The 15,881-nt window shown below is 42.6% G+C and overlaps 2 protein-coding genes across 3 annotated transcripts; both read right to left on the bottom strand.

Annotated features, from left to right (window-relative positions):
- Positions 1-3,508: 3,508 nt before the first annotated feature.
- On the bottom strand, positions 3,509-7,712 carry LOC146252053 (dual specificity protein phosphatase 7-like). The gene is made up of 3 exons (XM_084681131.1): positions 6,970-7,712; positions 6,001-6,429; positions 3,509-5,115 (listed from the first exon to the last, which is right to left on the bottom strand). Exons 1-3 carry the CDS (start codon positions 7,337-7,339, stop codon positions 4,808-4,810), a joined length of 1,107 nt encoding a protein of 368 aa, XP_084537257.1. The 5' UTR covers positions 7,340-7,712; the 3' UTR covers positions 3,509-4,807.
- A 3,310-nt stretch (positions 7,713-11,022) lies between these two features.
- On the bottom strand, positions 11,023-15,617 carry LOC146252054 (5-aminolevulinate synthase, non-specific, mitochondrial-like). Of its 2 annotated transcripts, XM_084679368.1 has the most exons (11): positions 15,467-15,617; positions 14,054-14,256; positions 13,773-13,949; positions 13,506-13,643; positions 13,148-13,370; positions 12,846-13,030; positions 12,558-12,737; positions 12,271-12,435; positions 11,742-12,010; positions 11,482-11,644; positions 11,023-11,321 (listed from the first exon to the last, which is right to left on the bottom strand). In XM_084679368.1, exons 2-11 carry the CDS (start codon positions 14,238-14,240, stop codon positions 11,161-11,163), a joined length of 1,848 nt encoding a protein of 615 aa, XP_084535494.1. In that variant the 5' UTR covers positions 14,241-14,256; positions 15,467-15,617; the 3' UTR covers positions 11,023-11,160. The 2 variants fall into 2 exon arrangements, with proteins under 2 accessions (XP_084535494.1, XP_084535495.1); XM_084679369.1 differs by lacking the exon at positions 15,467-15,617 and having other exon boundaries at positions 14,054-14,634.
- Positions 15,618-15,881: the final 264 nt, after the last annotated feature.

Genomic DNA, 15,881 nt, shown 5'->3' on the forward strand with positions numbered 1-15,881 from the left:
AATAGGGTCCCAAGACTGGAGGCACAGACAGATCTTCCTGGCACACTCAGCAATTCCATACTGTAAGCAGCATATGGCCCTGCATGAGTGGGAAACAAGCCAGCAGAACAGACCCTCTGACCTAGCTCTTTAATGTAGGTGTCCATATGTGAGATAGACAACATGTGGTGTTGACCTATACTGTATGTACCTTAGGGCTGTTCCCTTATTCACTCTGTGACCTTTCACTCTACGAACTTTAAATCCCAAACTGTGGATTTTATCTCTCTCTCTCTCTGCTTCCCTAGGGAGTTTCCTACCGGTCTTCCGACTAACAAGTCAGTGTAGTGAGTATGGGATGGTGTATGTCGCCGGATGGTGAAATTGGCCATAGACAGAGAGGCTTCTGGTATTAACAGATGGCACCCTCTCTCTGCCCGTCATGTCCATGTGGCTCTGCTTTATACTTGACCCAGTATCCATAGTGCCAAACTCACACTACTCACTCTTCTCAGAACACAGTTGTTGTGTTGGATTCTGTAAGTTTAGATATGAGGACAGAGGGGTTTGGAATATGTCTTGAACAGCAGATGTCTTGTTCAAACAGAATCCCTGACTAGATATGGACTTCCTGGTTAGATAATGGCAAACTAAAACGGCACGATTTTATTGAGTCCAAGTAGGAGTCCAAAATACATGACAAGATAAACACCTTAACATTTTAGACCAGTTCAGAGTTTCATGACATTCTACTTGAACAGTGTAGTAAAGGTGTTTTGCCAGAGAACACAGAATATACTGTTCTGTCATGGTTCATTTTACAGTCAAGTAAGTATCAGTGTTAAATATCTGCCTCCCCATCCCAATATGTGCGATAGTCCATGAGTGCACAACACTGGGAATCTGGCTTGTTCCATTACAAAGATGGGGGTGGACAACATCATGCTGAAGGCTTTATATGTGATTCATGGATTCATGGAATTAAACAGTAATCCTCCACCACAGGAAATTAAATCATAGGCACGACAATGCATACAATTCTAACAGTCTATGTATAGTTCTGGGAAATCCTGGATTAAAAATACAACTATGATGTGATGCACGTAAATTATGTTCCCAGTCCTGGATAAGGAAAAGACAGATATTTCTCTGTTGTCCAAAAATCTACCAATAAATCAATTGTCAATGGTCAAGTCGAGAAAAACTGTTTAAGTATCATAAATGTATTTTAATGTGTTCTGTTTTGAATTTAAAATCATGTCCAGAACCATACATTTTTCAGACTATGGTTGCCCGCTGAAAAAGACATGGACAATTAATCAATGTGACCCAGTATAGGCCTATCACAAATGTCAATGTGATTACATCCAGATCAGCATCACTAACCACAAAACCTAATTAAGTATCTATCCTGTCTATCTAGAGCAGGAGAGTAAACAACAAACACAACATCCATGATGTCATTCTCTATTGACTGCCATGATGTCACTCAGTTTGTTCAGCCAAAAATCAGATTAGGATTATTCTCAATGGCCCTGGGAACATCTGCCTAACCATTAACAAAGCGTGACTACTGGGGAGAAAATCACCCCAGTGAAGATGGAGTGTCCTAAAATAGATATTACAATGGAAGAGCGAAACCATAGGAAAGGGGCTAGAGAGAAGTGATTTTGATTAAAAAAAATAAAGCAACAATGTATTCTCTTCAGTGTATTTAAGTGTGTATTTGACTTTTGAACTCTAACCATCTTGGTTCAATGAGGGATAATCACATCAGTGAATGCTTGTCCTATGGAGTCACTAGCAGCTGTGAGGTTCTCTTCTTGTCAAGCAATGTGCTGAATGTGAGTGCTGTAAATGTGCTTAACCACAGCAGGTGTGGAACAGCTCTGAGGGGATCAGCTCACTGTCTCTCTCTCCCTCTCTCTTGCTCCAAACAACACAACACAGATACACACAGACACGCACACACGGTTTCTGTCTTCCTCTTTCTGAACCATGTCTCATTCACATATGCTTCCCCTGTCACTGCTGCTGAGTAAGCAGTGTCTCAACCTCTGCTTCCCTTCACAAGTAACAACAAAAGGACAGAAATACCCCTGGCATCCAATGTGAGGCTATACCTGTTTTTAAAAAGCTTAAGCGCAAACAATTGTCTTCTTTTCTTTCTTTTGACGCACCCTTTTACTGTCCTGCACTGGAGGAACTTCATTTCTGAATCTGTATCGTATTGGCAGTAACAATGGAATGGAAAGATCGTATTGTTATTTTAAATATTCATGAAATTGTATTGTACTCATAAAATGGGGAGGCAACAACCCCCCCCCCCAACTTGGAATATTGATGTGCCTATCTTATCTCTGCAGACATTGTCAGATCTTTGTCCCCAGTGTCAGGACATCACTGGTGTTCTTGTGTGTCCTTCTGGGACTGTGTGTCTGGTCTCAGGCCTGCTGGGTAGCTCTGACATCATGACAGGTCTAACCTGTAGTTATGTAGCCTGCCAGTTCAGTCATGCTATAAAACATTGCCCTACACCACTTTTTACTGTCGCAACCGCAAAGTTGTGCTGTGTTCATGTGCTGTGCTATTGTCAGCAGTGGAAACGTGATCTTGTCTTGTCATTGCGGGATAGCAGGCTATAAAAAAGCCCTTTTGAGACTTTTACATCTGAAATACCTGGTGTCATCCGTTTTCACATCCCCTCTCTGTCATAAACTGGAATGTCGATGTTGCAAGTTCATGAGTAAACTTACAGGGATACCACCATTTTCTGAACTTTACTGAATATCCCCCTTGATGAGACATCTTACAAATACTGAGGAAAGTTTACAGTGGAAAGCAGGAAAAGACTTGGGGACTTTCTGACAAAACACCCTCGAAAAGGTATGACCGCTACTTCACCCTTTTCCGAATATGCCTAACGTGGATATGAGGATGTAGCAGAGGGCTCTCATTTCCTCCTGTAAACCAAATAGTGCTGAATGTAACTTTGACCCACACACAACAGGATATTGCATTCATCCAATAAACAGGAAAATGCGGCTCCAAGAAAAAGACAGCAGCTGTGGGTCCATTAGACATTCATATTTCGGGTGCTTTCCTTGAGAGATCAGTTTCCAAGTAACAATGGCCTAAATAATCCCGCAATGCTGTTATTCTCTGGTACAGTCTCTTCTTCCTCTTGTGTCTGTGCTGCATGAGTAACTGGGAGAGGAAGTGGGTCTGTTGTGGTTTGAGGGATCTGGAACTGCCACCCGTCTCCGTATCTGACAGGCGGTGAGAGACAGGAAGCCAGGCATCAGAGTGGACAGAGAGCGGATATCTGACCACACCTAGAGCCTCGGGGCTGGGCCAGGGCAGCAGACCACCACCAGTCACATACCACTCAGTGGACAGAACTGTGGTGCACAACGGCTCTCTCTAAATTCATAACAGGCCATCAGTTGATGTATTTTCACAGTATGATATACAAAACTTAATATAGAAACTAAGATTTGGTGTTTCCACCTACTTAAGACAATGAAGATGAATGCGTAAAAATATACCATTTATTTCTTGTATAAACTTGTGCATTAATGTTCTGTACGCTTAGTCACATACAGTTTATAATAGGGTCAATTTCACAATTCTTGATTTTGAGGAAAAAGGTCCCCATTACCAAATCTTTTGTACAGTTTACAAACACGTACACACCAAATAAACAAGCTCTTTAATATATTTAAGGAGCTGTGACAAGATACAGATGTCTTGTATAAAATCCCTGAATATGCTTTTCTATGAGGTAAGAGCACAACTGTGTGACTCATTTGTTTTAATTCCCTCAAGATTTAACTTTTAGCCCACTTGTTATTACTGGCAATTGAGCACTGATAAAACACCAAAAATATGCCCTGACATCATCGCGCCACAACAGGAGTAGCTAAACACTTAAGACTGTCTAGGAGTGTGGTAATAAGCTCATGTTAATTCATTTGTAAATTGATTATTACTATGATACATTTTTTCATTCAAGCATGGTAAAATACAATCCTATACACTATACCCAAGTCCTTGGTGAAAGACAGTTAAGTTGCTTGTTAACTTAGAAAAGGTATGGTAAAGGCCACAGGAACAACAGGCGAAAGAGGTAAAGTATAAAAAAATATCCTCTGTGAATCTTAATCACATGCCAAATGTGCATATACAGTTTATCACAATACATCTTACAAGAATTTTGTAAAAAAAAAAAAAAAAAAATCTTAAAACATTTTCCAAATGAAAAGAATAGCACATACTGTAAGTAATGAAGGAATTAAAAGTAGAAAAGTAAGCCTTAGAGAGCTTTTAACAAGTTCTGCTAAATGTCCATTCTAATGCATTGAGCTGCAAATGAAGAGGTCTACAACAGTCATCTGTAGGAAGGTTATTCACTGTCAGTTTACAGTAGCCCATGTCCCTCTGTGTACCCAATCAGTGACAGTAAAGTCAAAGAAAACCATGGCTCACATTCTAAACGGCCAAGCAACATACAATGCCTTTCCAGCTGGAGAATATGAAACAATCAAAGCCTCTCTAATCCTCCTGAAGATATTATACGTTTTATTATGATTGTACATCATTGTTTGTCTTTGATGACTAGTCTTGTTTTACAATAGTCCTGCTTGTGGTAAAATGTAAGGCATCAGACACAGGGCATGTTCTATACAGAAGGGAGCATATCACGTCCTTGGAAGGATCTGTACTGCCAGCCGCCCCTGGTCTCTGTCTGCCTGGCCTTGACACAAGCAGGCATCCTATTTGAAAATGTCTACATGGTGGGAAACAAAAAAATGGCTGCCTTGTCCCATCATGTAGATTCCAGCCTGTCCAGTTGAAATACATTATGATTGGTCGGCGTAGTAAAGTAGAGCTGCTCATTCGGTGCACGGTTGTCACATGGGCTGTGCAACCCTAGTGTCCTCTCAAAGTCCAGCAGCTGCCCCATGAAGTTGAAGTTTGGGGAAATGTTGGACTTTTTCCTCTTGACAAAGTCGTAGGCATCGTTGAGGGACAGGTTGAGCCTCTGCATCAGGTAGGCCACGGTGACGGTGACAGAGCGACTGATCCCTGCCAGGCAGTGGACCAGGACGCCACACTGCTGCGAGCGAGCCTCATCTACAAGACCAAACAACTCATCAGTACACAGGAGCTACAAGCCATCGTACTAACCCTAACCTAATACACACACACACACACAACACAGTTGGTCCAAACCCTATTAACTGGAATTTTGCTATGACACCAAGGAACAAGAAATCAATAGGGCCAATTCATTCATATGTGGACATGAAAGCCAACTGAAGTGAACATGTAGGCCCATGGTTGGGTTGCAGAAAGTTTCAAGGGCCAGCCAAGTAAAACAAACTAATACAAATCCAGAGTCTTCTATCATCTACCAGTGATTATATATATGCTTAACATGAAACTCATATTTCTTTCTCACTGCCAACTGTTGTTGATGTTGTTGAGACCTTTCACTTCCCCTTCCCTGTGAAAGCCCAGTCTGCAGTTAGACAAGTTAGGGTAAGCCTTTGGCTTTGAAGTCTACTTCAAATATTAACATCCTCCTCAATCTAGATAAGCAGATGTCTAATATCCTCTTATAAACTCATAGGAGGTAGACAAACAAGTATCCGCCCAGCTCCACAAGCCGGATATGTCAGGATGTGTCAAACCGATATCCTGATAACCAAACCCAGCCACAGAGAGTGGAAGCTTCGCTTCCTTCCTGTACCACAAGCCAAGCCCTCAGTGTTTGAAAAGCCTGCAACTGCCACAAAACCAAATGTACTCAAATGTCAGGTCATGGATGCTTCTGTGGTGTCACTACACAAACACATATGAAAAGTAAAACTATTCATATTTCAGTGATTAGTAACATGCCTTAGGAGGCAAAAACTTCTGCATGCCATTCGATAAAGCAAATGGGGGTCAAGAGGGTTGGTCTAACAAACTCCCCTACATTTGTTTTTTGATACGTCCTGTAAGTGAGATACTCACCAATGAATGATATGGCTTCAGGAAAGAACGGAGACAAGTTTTGGCTCCAGTGGTCAGAAATGGGGATCTGCTTGTACCTGAAGTGGCCATCATGTTCAAACGCATTAGGCAGGTTGGGTGTGACGTTGAGGATGTACTTGATGTTGTATTGTCCAAGCACATCCAGGTTGGTGGAGTCTTTGGCACAGCCCAGGTACAGGTGCGGGAGGATCTGGACGGGGAAGGCGTGCTGGTTGTTAGGAACGGGGCTCTCTTCAGACTCGGTGGCGCTGCTAGGCTCCCGGTCTGACTCCCCATCGGAGCAGTCAGAGCTTATCCTCAGACTCCCCAGGCCCAGGACGGAGAGGGGAGGAGAGCAGCTGGGGCAGGAGCTGTCCAGCAGCGTCTCACAGTGCTCTGGATACTCTGTCTGGAACTTCAGAAATCCCCCTGAGAACGAGAGCGGCCATGAAAAGGATGATAGTTTCAATCGATTGTCATCTCATAACATATTTTACAAAACGTTTTACAGAGGCTTTGTTATGAAGTTTTTCCTCTTATCTAAGTAAATTGTGGCCTATTTTGTCAGGTTCTTAAGTTATGTCACAACATTAATGAGGGGCTCCCATCATTGATAAAATGCTGGTCTTTTTTCTTCTGGAACAAAACATGGTAGCCATTATAGAATTGTAATTGAAAAAACTGTCAATTATACTTTTTTAAATTTATGAGGCTCAATTCCCCAAACACCATCATTTCATGCAAAGACAATCAATCAAGATGCCTTTAGGAAAGCTGTTTTGAATACTAATATTATTCAATCTTTATGTACGAAGTATTTATGTTTAGGGCTTTGTGTATCTGTTGTTTTGTTAAAGTTTGTTAAAGTAGAGAAACATTTTTAAACATGTTTAGTTTAAAAATCAGGATGGGTGACAGTTTTGTGTGTGTGAGGGGGAAGGAGGGGTGATTCGCATCAACAGTACTTGCCTTCCAGGTAATATGCTTTACAGCCGTCATCCCATAATTTCTGAAGAAGCAGTCCTAGAACCGAACCTGTGGTTCCACTCTCCTGCCAATCCATAGTGCACTCGTCATACAGAATCACTGTATCTGTGTCGCATCGTCTTAGAAATGTCTCCTTATCTTCGTGGTTTGGAATGATAGTTCGGATGGGTATATTGCCCTTCTTAAACCTCCGTAGCATTAGTCCAGGTATGGCCAAATTTATGGCCGTTTCTATGTGGGATGATTCGAAAACCTCGTGCGATCGGCAATCCAGCAAAAGCAAGGAGCTCCCTCCGGATTCTAACTCCACTTGCAGCCATTCTACGCTCTTGCTTGGCGTCACATTAGTCATATCGAACTCAATATCATGTTACATTCAAGCTTGTAATTCACAAACACTGCTACATTGTACTGAAGAACCATAAAACTACTTCGTAGAATAAACAATGTACTGTGCTGGTGGCTTCAAAGCTCAAACGTTCCGATAACCTGTGGTTGAGCGGGAGCGGCGATTTACCCCTCACTTTTGGTGTCCATAAGCATAAGATTTTAGGGTATAGTTTTGGTATTTAGGCTAATAGTCTTCAGCACAAGTAGTCAAATAAAATTCACCTACGGGTATTTCAAAGAGACAGTGACAGCCGACCACAACGCCATTAACCAAACTATTCTACACAGTGAGCCCACACAAACTTACAACACGTTCTCCTTTTGCCATTCCGATACAGTGGATTTTTTTCTTTGACAGGGTAGAAAGACAACGGGGAGGAGTTTGTGCCTCGGGATTTAAAGACACAGGAACAAAACTTTCAGGGTGAAAAAAATCAGTCAAGCTACGGCATTAATTTATTTTCTGCTTTCCTTAGATAACTATATTTCATCATCCAGTGGATTTACAGAGAGGTTTATTGAAGATTGTCATTACAAGAATTCCATCCAAAAGAATTACATTATTCAATATTTACATTGGTTTTCTAAGTAGGCTTGTTAACATTCTCCATCTAGTCTATAAAAACATTTTCTAAACTGATGTGATAACAAACATTTTGAATGATTGAAATGATGTCCAGATGTGTTGGAGGGGTATATAGTTACTTTGTATGGACAGGACACACAGCATTTCGATATAGAAATATCCTATGTTGGATTATACATACTTCATTCAGGAGGGTAACCCAAGACAATATTAACTGAGTAGTTTACTTCATTGCAGTGCTCCAAACACTCTGGCAACATGCCAGATTAGATCTTTTTTTGAAAAGTAGAGCATGCTGGTGTGTAATTTTACTCTCACATCAAGGATTACTGTGAGGATGACTACAGTCTCACAAGATTTTACAAGAGCAGTTATGGTGTGTGTGTTACAGAGAGAAATAAATAATGAGAGAATGAAAGAGAGATAATGAGAAAGAGATAATGAGAGAGAGTGAGAGAGCAGAGCGCACTGGGAAGCCAGCCATACAGCTCATCTGTCGGTGCACGTGAGTGGGAGAGACACAGATGTGCAAAGCTGGCAGGATTGCCACAGCATGGAGGAAGAACGACACACACACACACACACACACACACAGAGAGAGAGAGAGAGAGAGAGATAGAGACAGAGAATCAAATGTTGTTGAACCTGACATAGCACATACAACAACAAGCTGGCATTGAAGTCACAGCATCAAAATCTATATATAATAAATAATCAGCTTCTACCCTATCACATCACTTGCCACCAAACACAGAGCATAGAATGTAGTACTCACACAGATACTTACACGCACCCACCCTACCACCCACATGCAGGCATGCTTCAGCTCTTCTCTATGCCTCTCCCAGAGTACCCAGTCATTGGGCCTGCCCCTCAGACTTGCCCTGATAAGGAACTACATGGTGTGCGCCACGATGTAGATTGAAAGAAAAACAAAAAATGAGGGCACATACAATAGGTAGTGTAAGACGTTCTACCATTGCGCAAGATTATTCATAATGCTCATGCATGGCATGGCATTATGCAGGAAATGGATGACTGGAATTTGAATAAGATGCCTTATATATGACCAAAACGTACATTCTGCATCTATTGTCTACCCATTTAAACCACCAACAAGACATACAAAACATACAAAATATTAGACATGAATTACACGAGCAACCCTGGTTGTGATCTGCCTTGCCTAGCTGATTTTAGGATGGTCACCTTATAACTTCACTTAGAGTGAATAATAACATTCAACTCAGAGTAATAGATAAGTCGGGAAATGTGTTAATTGGTCTGCAAGCAGTTGTTTTAGTTATTTCACGAATAGACCTAAATAATACGCAGGACTGTGAAGCCATGCGATTGATTTAGCATGGGTTTCAGACCTGTGGTTAAAACAAGGTATTTTCTTACCATTCATTTTTACATGAACTCGATCACATCTGACTGCTCAATCAAAATGATGATTCTTACGTCATTGAGGTACTACTGATAATGTATTTTACTGCGCTGTGTTGCTTTCGTAATTGTGACTGCACTACATTACCGCCATCTACAGGCTCACTATGGAAAATACACTAATGAGTCATCGATGGATGGGAGGTGCTTCTTATTGCAAAATGGTTACTCCGACTCTGGGAGAAATACATGTGTACTTAGTAATAGATTATACTTTTTGTAAATCATTAAGTTAGTGGTAAGCAGTTTACCGGATCAAATCAACATTAACAAGCTATCGGAAAAAACGAAACAACAAAAATCATTTTACAACTATTCAGGTTATGCAAGAATGTGCTTATTTAGTAAGGATGAAAACAAGTTGGGTTGTCAGTTTGACCATTTTCAGTTCCGTGTAGAATTCTCTGAACCATCCCTTAATGTGTTAAAACACAAATAGGCCTAAGCAACTGAACTGGAGCGAGATTTACTGTGAAAACTGGATATTAACTAGAAATATTACCAGGAGTCGTCAAGGAGTATGTATTCAGCCTAACATGCCACTTCCCACTCAAGTTATACAGCAAATGTTTACTCGTCCTCGACAGGTCTGCAAACGCCTTTGTAACCGAGATTTGTTAAAACGTTTGTTAACCGAGACCGTAGGTCGAAATTGTTTTAACAAATCATTTTAACAAATTGAGGCGACAAAGCGTTTGCTGACCTTTTGAGGAGTAAACATTTGGTTTATTATATAGGCTACTACAACAATACGTGGGAAGATCCCAATCAAACCCGTAGAATCTGGAGCAGACGCTATGTTGTCATAGCAATCAGCTGCACTTGCACTGGTAACGTCACTACATCTCCAACATAACTGAACAGAACAACTCTTTGGGGGGTATTCCAGAAAGCAAATTATGTGACATACCCGGGTAAGTTAACTCCCCAGCTGACATCCAGCGTTGTAGCAACATTGCCAGTAGGTTGTTGCAACATTGTGAATCAGCTGGTGGGTTAACTTACCTGGTTATGTGGCATAACCTGCTTTCTGGAATACCCCCCTGGTTGGTTAAAAACGTTTATTTACCTCTGCAAACATTCGGGAGGTCAATAAACGGATTTTTAAACTTTTGAGATCGTCTTCTTGACCAATAGGAACAGCGTATTGGTCCAATTATTACACTAGTATATAAGAAACACATTTCTTTATATTTTTTTTTTTTCAGAATAAACGATTGTTTGCTTATGATTCATAATTTGGCAATATACAATTGATGCTGAGGACGACCTTGGCAGATTGGTCAACACTGGGTGCATGTTTGCTAAATCACATGGGCCAGAGTTAATGTTGTCTGTTGAAGTAATGTTTCTCAATAATGTTACTCAATAACCTGACTGTTGACTACCAAATATCCTGAAACATGAATCTCCCTTTTGCCAAAGTGATAACAATTTCAAGGTTAAGTAAACACTTGGTCCACTTGAGTCAACACATGCAGATACTCAGCCTTGCCCCTCAAATGCAGCTTCAACTGTCAACTTGGTTTGTCACACACTACACTCAAGGCTGAAAACTGAATAGGGCTGTGAAGTCAAGAGATAGTAACAGTTGGACAGAAGCAAAGCAATTACTTTCCCCATAATTTTATTGGTGATACAGAATATTTCATTTTTATGAATACATGTGAAGTTATAGATAACATAACAATAAATATAATCAATATGTGTTTCTTTAGGGTGAGGCGTTTGTGATCTGGTATTTAATCTTAGGCTCTGGCAGAGATCATGTGACTGAGACCTGTAAAGAAGGACTTCTCCCTTTCGCTCATCAGCTCAAAGTGAAGAGGCTGCTGGCAGAAGTTACACTCCCCTGATGAGTGAGTCCTCAGGCCCAGTCCCACCTCCTTCCAAGCCTGCACGAGGCACTCTGTGGAAGGACAGGCAGGTCAAACAGTGAAGCTAATCAAAACGGGAACACATCAGGTTAAGGGATAATATTTAGAGATAATAAAGGATCAATACCCTGTTAAGGGATCATGTTTATTTTTTTCCCCAAAAAACATTGAGTTATTTGGCTGTGTACTTACTGACAAAGTAGTGCATCATCTGGGGGGTGTGGTGTGGTGTGGGGGCGATGCGAAGAAGCTCCTCCCCCTTGGCCACCGTGGGATAGTTTATGGCCTGGACGTAGATGCTGTAGCGTGCCATCATGATGTCGCACAGCTCCGTGTTCTTGGCTGCGTCCGCCACCTGCCACAAGAGGTAGGGTTCCCGCATGTGAGGACTAAGAGGCAGGCGGGCCCATCAGTGTTTGAGAACGGACAGTCTGACGGGAAGCCGTTCTTACCCTCACAGGGATGATGTGGCTGGGGCAGTGGACCACGGGCAGCCCCGAGTCCATCAGCATTTGGCGCATCAGCTTGACGTTCCTCTGGTGCTTCCTCCGGAGCACTTGTCCCTCTTCACTCTTCAAGGTCTGGATGGACTCCCTGGCGCCGGCCAGCAGCATGGGCGGCAGGGAGGTGGTGAAGATGAAGCCTGCTGCGTAGGAGCGCACCGTGTCCACCAGGGCCCTGGTGCTGGCAATGTAGCCGCCCACACAACCAAACGCTTTCCCTGCACACACCAGAGGGTAACGGTGGATTAGACCAGATCTTATCAAACTGTTTCCAGTCAGGCGCCCACCCGCTCCTAAGAATCAGATCTTCCTTGTATAGCAATAAACTTTTCTTTGCGTCCCATGCTGCCCCTGTAAATCACTTGGCTCCTCTCCTGGTTCACTCGGTTAGACGATCAGGAGGAGAATCCATTGTGATTCTTACTGTTGAGGTGTGAAGAACCTCCTAAGATCGTTGATCGTGAGCAGCGGTTCTTACCGAGAGTGCCTGAGATGATGTCCATCTTGTGCATGACACCGTCTCGGTCTCCGATGCCTCCTCCCCGGGCGCCGTAGAGGCCCACAGCATGCACTTCGTCCACAAATGTGATGGCCCCAAACTCGTGGGACACGTCGCACATCTCCTCCAGAGGACACACAGCACCTGCAGGACAGGATCACAACTGGCTGCAGACCAACCCAAACACCAAGTGGGGGAAGGAAACAAGAGGTGTCCATGGACACGATAAAAGTAGTTATCAGATAGTTATTTAACGCTGAACTCACCATCCATTGAATGTACCGTCTCAAAAGCCACGATCTTGGGGGTGGAAGGGTCAGACTTCTGCAGCAACTCTCGTAAATGGTTGACGTCGTTGTGACGGAAGATAAACTTTTTGGCTCCGCTGTTCCTTATACCCTGAATCATGGAGGCATGGTTTCCTGCATCTGAGTAAATCTCACAACCTGGCACAAGGGGAAGCATGAACACACAGCTTTTTAGCCTTGAAAGGGCTTAAAATGGAACATCCATCAAATGAAAGTATCCAACCGTCGCCTTTTCATTCATCCTACCGGGTAGCATTTTGGCCAGAGTGAATAATGTTGAGTCATTGGCTACGAAACAGGAAGTGAAGAGGAGTGCAGCGTCTTTTCTGTGCAGGTCGGCCAGCTCAAACTCCAGGTCCACGTGGAACTTACTAGTTCCAGAGATGTTGCGCGTGCCTCCTGCTCCTGCCCCATGCTTCTGTAGCGTGTCCCTGGGGAGAGATGAAGAACATTCACTCCACTGGAAAACCACAAAACCATGACACAAGTCTTCCCAATATCAACCTATCATGCACCCTACACTGCATGCTCTCTGTGCCTGTCCGTACATGATGGACTGGGTGATACGGGGGTGGCGGCTCATGCCCAGGTAGTCGTTGCTGCACCACACAGACACGTTTCTCTTCAGGTGGAGAGACTCTGAGTAGTCATCTGCCATGGGGAAGGTTGTGGCACGTCGATTCACAGTCTTAAACACCCGGTAGCTGTGGTCTTTCTTCTTCCCCTCAATCTTCTTGTCAAAGAATTGATCGTACTTAAAGGTGGCTGTAGCTGGATAGGAAAATAGAGCAGCATTATTACAGCACTGTCAAAGGGACACACAAACATATTTTGTCTGCTATCGGACAGGGTACTGAGGTTCTTTATACGACAAGGTTCACATTACATGGTTGTATTGTAACTAACCTTTGGGCAAGTTGTCCTTCAGCAAGTGAGAGACCTTGCGCGGCTGCTGCTTTAGAATGTTCTTCAGAACCCCTGGGTCAGACTTGTCTGCTTTGATGAGATTCATTACGGATGGATCAACCACCGACTCAGATTTGTCTGTTTTAAAAACAAAAGGAGATGGTTAACTTGATTCCATTAGCCACCAACTCCAACTTTAGTTGCAGTAGTGAAGTTATTTCATAGTGACTCATTTCAGGCTTGCGTAACTGGCCCACAGTCCCTTACTTGTGCGGACGGTGTTCATCTCCTGCACATCCTCCTGCAGCTCTATATGGGCCTCCCTCACCACTCGATTGTTGTTCTGCCCCATCTCAGCAGCCAGGAACGGGCACCTGGAGCCCACAACCTGGCCAGCAGGGGGCACTGGGTGGCCGGGGGGGCGCTTGGACGCACGATTCAGCTCTAACACAGGACATTGGAACATAATGGTTATTGTCAAAGGAAACGATTACTGAAAGTATTTGGATTCATTGGCTCTAGTGGTCTTAAATAGGTCTACTACTCACCGTCATTGGATGTGTCATCGGACACAGAGGCAGAGGAGGACAGGGCTCTGGCCAGAGGTCTTGAGGCCAGGTCCATCATCACAGGACACCTCTGAGCATAGCCCACTAGAGACGACTTTGCTACCAGCTGCAGGAAGGCCCGGGGCACGATCGTCAGAAAAGGGCATCGACGTATGACAGTGTCCATTTGGAATCCTTTTGTTCTGAATGGAGGGGAGAAATGTGTATGTAGCCTAATGTCATTACCCTATCCGTCTGAGTAGGCAGACACTGTGGGATGTAAAATCTGATCAGAGGTATATTTCTGAACAAGGGTCATTTTGGGTAGAGACACTAAGCTCTACTTTGGACTGTCATCAAAGGTAAGCCAAATGGTCTATCACAATCAAAAATAGAACACGATTATTCAAGGCTTTAAATTTGAAATGTGATGATTGAGTAGGCTCGGTTACAGAAAGTACCAACAATAAAATAAGTAGAATTCCCCAATAGGTTAAGGTTATGACCCTACTAAAATACCACAAACCTTAAAATAACTAATAAACAATGCAAAAATACTCACAGTCAATGTCACCAAATCCTAACCAAGACTAGCCATTACCTGAATGCATCCCACTCCACTTTCACGGAACAGAACAAAAATATCTTGCGAAACATGACCGAAAGAGTACTAAGCAATAGTCAAGAGTAATGAAGATTTTAGAGGTTCATAGCCAGCAGGGCGGTTTCTGTCAGCTGCCCTTGACATGAGGAAAATAGGGAGGATCACTCAAGGGCCTGTCCTTACACTAGGAACATAAATATAACCACAATCAAGACTAAGTAGTAGGGCCATCTGTTTCTTCAAGTGATTGTTCATTCTAATATAGAACCACTAAGGTATTAGTCACCACGTCTACAACGAATCAGTTATATAACCACTGGGTTATCAAAGCCACTGGTTGAATAACATCTGTTCTTTATAGTAACAAACCCTTATGAGATTTACCTCCCAGAATATAACTCACACCAAACGCATCATATACCTTCCATACTGGTCACTAGCATATACCTAACCAATAACATTTGTGTCCGTGCTAAATCGAATTGATAAGTGTTTGTACATAGAATTAAAAGCGACTGAATAATTGTGACTTAAGTAGCTAGGTCCGGACAGGCTCTTATGGGAATTCTACCTAGTGTTGCTAGAGCTAGTTAGACTAGCCACGTTAGCACAAAAGACGAGAAAAATGTGTTAAATATTTTACTAAATCAAAGCTTATTAAACGTACAACCACTAGCAGCCAAGGTCATTGGTTACAGCGATAGTACGTAACGTTGTTTAAGGTGCTCATGCCACCGACAGCGTCGAATACTGTGCTGTAGCTAGCTTAGCCACCTTTGAGATCTAACCATATTTGACAAAAGACTTACTTGAATTATTTAAAACAAGTTTTCTTGGATTAGAGTCCGGTGATTCACAGCAGAAATAAACAACTAGCTATCTCCTTCCAGTTCTTCGAAATGAGCGTCTGTGATGGGAAACTCGCTTTGCATTACAACCATGTTAGTAGGGTTTTACAACACCCTGATCACGACGTAGGATTTGGTTTCACATGCACGTGACTGCACGTTTGCTATTTCTGGCGTTGCCCACTTGCTTTTCGTGTAATCGCAAATGCTATTATACTATGCACTATGGCCAATAACAATATCAATGCATATTGTTTTGTTATAAAGTGCTTTAATTCCTACTAATATGTAATCAATTCATGAGATAAGTATTAAGTTATAAAATAAGTTAACCAAAAACGAAAGTGACTTCCTGTATCCATTCTACTATCACATT

The sequence above is a fragment of the Hypomesus nipponensis genome, chromosome 18 (genome assembly GCF_054491055.1).
Source record: "Hypomesus nipponensis isolate SF chromosome 18, ASM5449105v1, whole genome shotgun sequence".
NCBI classification, from domain to species: domain Eukaryota; kingdom Metazoa; phylum Chordata; class Actinopteri; order Osmeriformes; family Osmeridae; genus Hypomesus; species Hypomesus nipponensis.